Raw genomic sequence first — 8,887 nt, forward strand, 5'->3', positions numbered from 1 at the left:
TTCAAATACCATCACCAACCAAGCCTCCCATTGGTCAAAACTTTCTTTTTTGTTCTTATTTTGGTTTCATGGATATCTTTGCAAACCAGACAGAAATGATAAATACTCCTCCAAGAAAAATGCACACACATGCAAGCACAAAATTCTGCATATTGATTTGTGGTTTTTATGGATGCTGTCATGTAAAAAATTCCTTTTTCCTGGAATGATTTATTTTATCTGTAGTAAACAAATCAATTAATATTTTAAAAGACTTAACTACTTAATTTCTTTTTAAAAAGTGTGCTATTTAAAAACCTGACATATAACTGTCCCCAAAGATTTCAGATTGTTCACTTTTGTTTTACTATGATCAGCAGTTTCAAAAACCTTTTAAGATGTTCTTTTGAAACAGTTCCTAGGGAATTTTTAAATTTCTTTCTGCTAGGAAAGCTCAGCAGGCATTGCTATATGCCTTCTTAGAAATATTTTATTATAATCCTATGAGGAAATAAGCAAAGAGACTATAGTGTTATTCCCATGTTGGTTTGTAATAAATAAACATTGATAAGCCACAAAATCTTGATCATAATTCAGACTCTGACCCTCAAGTATATTGATTGGGGTGAAATAAATGTACAAAACTCTATAGCCACAGAGGAAAAATTTCAAATATGGAGAGAAAAGCTTTTTACAACTTACCTCCTATGGTACATAAACAGCAATATTGATGAGCCAATCTATGCATTTCTATGTCTGTATTTTATAGTTTAAAGTTGGGACAGAGAAACTTCCTAGATACGTGAGGCAAGAATTTTCTTTGTAAAATGTAGCAAGCAATATAAAAGCACCTCTTACTCTTAGAGTAAAATCCTTAGGAAAGTTCATAAAACTTTATAATAAAAATCACCATCTTATTTTTCCTTTGAGATCAATCACCAACACCAAGAGCAGCTAAGTTTATATTAATTTATTAAGGTTGCATATCATTTGTCATGAATAATAAATTATAGAAAACATAGCATCTTTATAAACTATTGAGTGTCTCATATTCACTTCCTAATGCTTACTGCAGTAACTGTAAGAAATTTAGATTATGTTTCAGCATTAGTCAGAAGATTAAAAAACACTATAAAATTTGTTCACAGTACTTCGAAACTATAAAGGACCCCATTATTTTAACTTTTGGGTAACCAGTTTGAAATGCATTAAAAACTCCTTACAGACCAGAAGATGGCGTATGGTTTCACCAAGATGCTGAAAATACTGCAGTTCCTTGAATTTGTTCTTGGATCATATGGTGCACTTTTTAAGGCATTGTCACAAATGCAAATAAATAATCAATTACTGATCTTTAAAAAGAAAAAAAATCTACCAATAGACAACATTGAATCTTGGCAACACTTGGAACATTCAAATAAAAAACTCAGTAAACGATTGCAGCATGGAATTCTCTCTCTTAATCCCCCTCTCCGTCCTCCCTCCTCCCTGCTCAGATTGTTTAAGGGAAAAAAAAAGTTCAGGTTGAATTTCAGTCCTAGGGCCTGACCAGGAGACCCTGGCTGCCAGTCTTTCTCAGCCATCTGTCATCTTCCCATTATGTCCGTTCAGACTCTCCTCCTGACATCAGCGCCAGTCTTTCTCCTGCAGGGAGAGTTTTCCAATCCTTGCCGAAAGCACTTCTCCACTGGAACAGCACAGGCATGAAATTGGTTGGAGTCCTTGTCACCAGTTCATTCTGTTCCTCTCCTGCCCCGAGTCCCGGAGTCCTGACGGAAGAGAAACTTACAGGGCAACAGCAAGATGCTGTGCGTGTCAGGGTCTTACAGACTCACTTGGTCTTTAAATGTCCATTCTTGGATGATGTCCTTATCCACCCTCTGGTCCTCAGTGAACTTTGATGGAATATTTCCGCAGTTTCAGAAACTGGAAAAGCTTGTCTTTTGTTCTCTTCTTCAGAGCCATCAGGGCTCGCGTCTTCTCCTCTAGGTCTTGATCTATGGCAAAAATGATCTTAGCTCTCTCCTCCGCTTTCTTGTCCCCGGAGTTTTTGAAGAGCCTCTGTAATGCTTCTTGGTCTATGTTTTCGAAGATGTTGCCCACAGCTTTCTTACGTGAAGCTGTGTCAAAGTGGTAGCCGTGGATGGACGGGCTGACTCGCAGCGAGGTGGACATGCTGAAGGCTGGGTGGCTTGGCTTGGCTTTCATGGATGGGGGATTCTTCGGGAATTCAGCTCCCAGGCTCTCCAGAGAGTCTGTAGCAAAATCATTCCGGGACTGCTATTTAAAGTGTGAACAAAAGCTCCAGGCTCAGATTACACTGGTGACATCAGAGTGATCTCAAGGAAGCATAATCGCAGACCAGTTTAACAGTTGAGTTGCCAATGTCCTTCCTGTTCTTATGTTCAGTGTTACTGAAAGCTGCGTTCAACGACAGGGCAGAAATAAAGAGAGGGATTCTTTTTAATACATCTGTGGCAATCGAATTACAGGTTTGGGCTCCTCTGTAGGAAAAAGGAAAAAAAAGGAGCTTGAACCAGAACAGCGCAAAGCGAAGAAATACACATGGTGAAATCTTTTAGCTTCTGAAAATCTTCCCAAACAACCAAAACAAAAGCTTCTGCCAGTCACCGAAAAGTTTTAATTCCCAGAGAAGTTATAAAAGTATAGTCTAAACATTTGGCAACCCACATCAGCGCCCTCTGGACTTCCCTAGGCAGGGCAACCCCGGAGCTATTGAGAGAAAGCTTAACAATCAAAGACGTTGATTTGGAGTCTGACGGTGGACTGGGGCTCAGACACTACAGAATGCTGACGTGACACAGCCTGAGTCAGTGACCATTCAGAGACTGCGTCTAAGAGCTAATCTGCAATTACTGGATCAGGCTGTAGTTTAATAAAAATAATGACAGTGGGCAATTTCTCCTTAGGCTTGTGTATATATCAACTGCAAGGTCAAAAAAGCCAGGAGGAAGAGTTAAAAGGCGCTTTATGTACACAGAACTCAAAAGGGATGAATCGACTTTTTTCATATTTATTTTGGCATCAGTCAGACACAGTCAAAGCAAGTTTTAAAATCTGTGCTTTCCACACTCCACCACATTCAGCCAGCCACTGTCCCCAGTGATGTATGGAACACTAACAGTCTGCCCAGAGTTCAGTGTCAGATTCAAAGTGCCCCAGAGACTCTTCTTCAGGGACCTTCTGCCAGGTCCTAGCATTCTCGAATACAGAGGTGGCCTTCATTTTCCTCCCATCTAGTCTCCTAGAGAAATGCACATGGATTTCCCTGGTGTTCCTGTGGTTAAGACTCTGCTCTCCCAATGCGGTGGGTACATGTTTGATCCCTGGGTGGGGAACTAAGATCCTGTAAGGCACATAGTACAACCTTAAAAAAAAAAAATTCACAAAGGGAGAGCGTGTGGAGAACATACCTTCCTAGAAAACTGAATTAGGGGCACTTTTCGTGTGTTCACTCATTCACTCACTTATTTAAACGATGTATATTCAAGGTTGACTTTCAGCGGGGCCTCCTCCATGGCTCTGCGGTGAAGAACCCACCTGCAACGCAGGAACAGCAGGAACTGCAAGTTCAATCCCCACGTCAGGAAGATCCCCCTGGAGGAGGGCATGGCTACCCACTCCAGTATTCTTGCCTGGAGAGTCCTGTGGACTGAAGAACCTGGCAGATTTCAGTTGGACACGCCTGAAGCAACTTAGTGCACTTGACTTCTAGCTAGAACCTTTCTAGACTTTGGAAATATAACAGGGACTCACACTAGATCAAGTGAAAAACAAAACTTCCCTAAGTTACCTTCATGGAGTTTGCATTCTTCTGGGAAACAGACAATAGGAAAGCGTGCATCTGTAGTCTAGATGACATCAGAAGGTAATGCATAAAGCAGGTTGTATAGGAGAGGTGGGGAAGGGTTGGAATTTGGTTAGGAAGTCAGGGGAAGTTTCTCAGTGTGACCTTGTGCAAAAACCTGAGGGAGTAGGCTATGCAGACACCTGGAGGAAGGGTGTTATAGGCAGAGGAACACCAAGTGGCGAGGCCTGAAGATACGAGTAGGAGGGAATGAAGAAAGACAGCCAGGAGGTCAGCGTGGCTGGGGCAGAACTAACAGAGAAGAGTGAGAAGGTGACTTGGGGTGAGAAGGCAGGGGGAGGAGGGCAGGGCAGGCAGAGTACACCCCCACAGGCTTTCTCACCAAATTTCCTTTTTACTTTGTAAAACATCGGTGGTGGTGGTTGATTTGCTGTCGTGTCTGACTCTTTGCCATCCCATGAACTGTAGCCCGCTAGGCTCCTGTGTCCATAGAATTCTCCAGGCAAGAATACTGGAGTCGGTCGCCGTTTCCTTCTCCAGGGGATCTTCCCCACCCAGGGACTGAACCCGAGTCTCCTGAGTTGCAGGTGGATTCTTTCAACTGAGCTTCCTTGAGAGATATTTCTAGGCCAGCTGTATTCAACTTCCCAACCATGGAAGCTGATGCTTGTTCTGGGTTTTCCAAAGAAGAAACGTACGTTCTGCTGCCCATGACTAGGGATTCAGTGGCGTGTATCTAGCACATCTCTGTGGCAGCTTCACTAATATAAAAATGGTGGTTATTCCATTATCAAAAAACCTATAAACAATAAACACTGAAGAGAGTGTGGAGTAAAGGGAACTCTTCTACACTGTTGGTGGGAATCTAAATTGGTGAAGATACTATGGAAAACAGTATGGAGGGTCCTCAAAGAACTAAAAATAGAACTACCATATGATCTAGCAATCCCATTCCTGGGCATATATCCAGAGAAAACCATAAATCAAAAGAACACACGAAACCGTGTTGACTGCAGCACTGTTTACTATGGTCAGGACATGGACACAACCTAAATGTCCATTGACGGATGAACTGATAGAGAAGTTTATATATGTAAATACAATGAAATACTACTCAATGACAAAAAAGAATGAAATAATGTCATTTACAATAACATGGATGGACCTCAAGATTATAGTAACTGAAACAGTTCAGACAGAGAAAGACACAGCATATGATATTATTCATATGTATAATCTGATTTTTTAATGATCTAAATGAACTTATTTACAAAACAGGAACAGAGTCACAGATTTCAAAAACAAACTTATGGTGACCAAAGGGGAAAATAAGGGGGGAGGGATACATTAGAAGTTAGTCATGGACACACTACTATATATAAAATAGACAACCAATAAGGACCTGCTATAGAGTACTATTGGAGAAGGAAATGGCAACCCACTCCAGTGTTCTTGCCTGGAGAATCCTGGGGACGGGAGAGCCTGGTGGACTTCCGTCTATGGGGTCGCACAGAGTCAGACACGACTGAAGCGACTTAGCAGCAGCAGCAGCAGCAGCATATAGTACTATTCAATATTCTGTAATAATCTATGCAAGAAAATCATGTTAAAAAGAATGGATATATGTATATGTATAACTGAATCCCTTTGTTATACACTTGAAACTAACAAAACATTGTAAATCAATTACATTTCATTAAAAAATAAAAATAGATATTATTACAGCAATAGTAATTTTACTGAATTTTTATTTTGTGGCATGCAGAGCGCCAAGAAATTGACATTACCCATGTTAACTGTCATCGCTCAAGGCTTCATAAACCTTTTCATGCTCTGCCCTTTGTTGAAGTGACTCATGTAGGCTTGTGCTGTTTATCCTCTTTTTATTAATTTGTCACAAATTTTGATTCCCAGCATGCCACTGTCCCCTGAGGTATAGACTCATTTACTCAGTTAGTTAAGTGCATAATTACTTCATGGCAAATAGACGGAGGAAAAGTGGAAACAGTTGCAGATTTTCTTTTGGGGGGCTCTAAAATCTCTGTGGACAATGACTGCAGCCATGCAATTAAAAGACACTTGCTGCTTGGGAGGAAAGCTATGACAAATGTAGACAACTTATTAAGAAGCAGAGACATTACTTTGCTGACAAAGTTCTGCATAATCAAAGCTATTGTTTTTCCAGAAGTCATATACGGATGTGAGAGTTAGACCATAGGGAAGGCTGAGCACCAAAGAACTGATGCCTTCTAACTATCGTGCTGGAGAAGACTCTTGAGAGTCCCTTGGATTGAAAGGAGATCAATCCAACTAATCCTAAAAGAAATCAACCCTGAATTCATTGGAAGGACTGATGTTGAAGCTCCAATATTTTGGCCACCTGATGCAAAAAGGTGACTCACTGGAAAAGACCCTGATGCTGAGAAAGATTGAGGGCAAGAGGAGAAGGAGATGAGAGAGGATGAGATGGTTGGATGGCATCATTAACTCAAGAGATATGAGTTTGAGCAAACTCTGGGAGATGGTGAAGGACAGAGAAGCCTGTCATGCTGTAGTCCATGGGGTTGCAAAGAGTTGGAAATGACTGAGGGCCTGAACAACAAAAACAGCCAAGAGCAGGGATCAGATCCACCCATCTCTTTGATGTGCTTGAAACTCCTGGGTCGCTTAATGTGTTTCCATAGTAGTGTTAAATAACAATATGTGTGACTCCATTTAATTTTCACACCAGCCTTGGGGGGTAGGAAATATTGAACTCCTCTTGGGACCAGTAAAACAAGTGAGGCAATGGTACTTTGCTCCCTGCTGTAGACTGAATATCCTACTCTCCCCGCAAAAGAGTCCATGTTCTAAACCCTAAACCCTACAAGTACAGGCTAAAAGCAACTTTATATTGAAAAAGGGATTTAAACGGCAAAAGGAAGTTTGTCATTGTAGGTAGATTAAAGATCTCCAGATGTGGAGGTTATCTTGATTATTATGTGGTTAGTAAAAGTCCTTATAAGAGGGAGGAAAGAAGTCAGAGGGCAGAGATGTGAGAGACTTTGAGGATGGAGGGATGGGGCCATGAGCCAAGGAAGACAGGCAGCGCCTAGAAACTGGAAAAGTCAAAGAGAGAGGTTCTTCTGTAGATTCTAAAGAAGAAGCACATCCCCATAGACCCATTTTAGACTTGGGGTCTCTTGAACTGTAAGATAGTAAGTCTGTATTGTTTTAAGCCACTAAATTTGTGGCAGTTTGGTACAGTGGCCAAAGGAAATGAATTCACTCTGCAGACCCCTCAGCCTTGATGAGACGGCTTGAACCGAGGGCTATTTTCTGACTCCACAGCCCATGATGTTAAACTCTCTACTGGAATTGATATCAGATCAACTGCAAGCTCTCTCTTCAAAAAAAAAAAACCTGAGTAATGTTCCCACATGACACTGAGCAGGTCTCCTTGAGGATTGCCTAAGAGCATTCAGATGAATCTGAGAGATTAAGGTGCTTCAGAATTGTTTAGAGACAAGACCATCCACAGGGAAACAAGGTCAGTTTCTGTTTCCCAGAAGTATGCCACAAGCCTTTTGACTGTGATTTGCTGATGCTCTTTGTCGAAGGTAACTCCATATGTGCTTGGAAAGACTTTTTCTGCTGTCGCTCTGTTCTTTCCCTTCTTTGTATAAATATTTGCAGTGGATGATGTAGACAACAGACTGAAAAATGATTGGCAGTGATCCACAAGTTGCATGTGGATGGGATGGTACCAAATAGGTAGGTGCCTTCCAGAATTTCTGCTTCCCGTAGTCAAGACATGACATAAGGAGGGCTGTTTAAAAGAAGCAGGTTCGAGGCTAATGTATGTTCTTCCAAGCACCAGCTTTCCAGTATTTTTTTTTTTTTTCCATCGCACAAATGGATCTGTTTGCCAGTGAACACTACCCTTGGTTAGTTTTGTATATAATGAAAAGATTTGGGCAAACAAAGAGAAAGAAGAAAATGTATTAAGTGACATGTGATGTGAGTTCGAGTCCTGGTTTGGGAAGATCCTCTGGAGATGGAAATGGCAACCCATTCCAGTATTCTTGCCTAGGAAATCGCATGGATTGTAGGAGCCTGGCAAGATACAGTCCACGGGGTCACAGAAGCATCCTACGTGACTTAGCAACTAAACCACCACTGCCTACCTCGTTTTCTTCATATATCTGAATTATTCTTCATAACAAAGCTGGAGGTACTTGTTACTGACCTCCATTTTCACCACACACAAAGAATTGGGCTAAACAATCTGTCCAAAGTAAATGGTACAGACGGAATTCATTTCCAGATTTTTTTTTCTTATCCTCAAAATCTCTTCAGGGGAAGGTTTTCCTGACCTTTTTCTGGGCTACTTGCCACTATTGTTTGCTTCAACAAGACTCTAGACTTACCTTTTCAGATAAAAAATGTTATAAATTATTTTATTTATAACTTTTAAAAAGTTTATTTGATGTGGACCATTTTTAAAGTCTTTGTTGAATATGTTACAATATTGCTTCTGTTTTATGCTTCAGTGTTTTGATCACAAGGCATATGGGATCTTAGTTTCCTGACTGGGATGGAACCTTCACTGTGTGCATTGGAAGGCGAAGTCTTAACCACTGGACAACCAGGGAATCCCTTTAATTATATCTTTAAAGGGCCAAAGATATTCAGTATAGTGATTGATACAGAGAATGTATCTAATGGATACTTATTGAATTATTACATGAAGAATTGAATGAAAATAAGCATACAGAATTAACCTCAATTCTGTTTTGTCTTCCAATTTTTCTCCCCGGCAATCTCCTGAAAATGAAGAGTACAGAAGTGAACAACTAGAAATGTGTAACTTACACTTTCATTGAATTATCCCTGGACATTTTAACCACAAAATTTGGGAGAATGGCATTGAAACATGTATACTATCATGTAAGAAATGAATTGCCAGTCTAGGTTTGATACAGGATACAGGATGCTTGGGGCTTGTGCACTGGGATGTCCCAGAGAGATGATATGGGGAGAGAGGTGGGAGGGGGGTTCAGGATTGGGAACTCATGTACACCCGTGGCAGATTCATGT

At 40.9% G+C, this 8,887-nt stretch overlaps 1 protein-coding gene across 1 annotated transcript; it reads right to left on the minus strand.

Annotated features, from left to right (window-relative positions):
- Positions 1–811: 811 nt before the first annotated feature.
- On the minus strand, positions 812–2,317 carry TCIM (transcriptional and immune response regulator). Its single transcript, XM_068971219.1, has one exon. It carries the CDS (start codon positions 2,185–2,187, stop codon positions 1,867–1,869), a length of 321 nt encoding a protein of 106 aa, XP_068827320.1. The 5' UTR covers positions 2,188–2,317; the 3' UTR covers positions 812–1,866.
- Between the last annotated feature and the right edge of the window lie 6,570 nt (positions 2,318–8,887).

Source organism: Capricornis sumatraensis, chromosome 4, assembly GCF_032405125.1.
Source record: "Capricornis sumatraensis isolate serow.1 chromosome 4, serow.2, whole genome shotgun sequence".
NCBI lineage: Eukaryota > Metazoa > Chordata > Mammalia > Artiodactyla > Bovidae > Capricornis > Capricornis sumatraensis.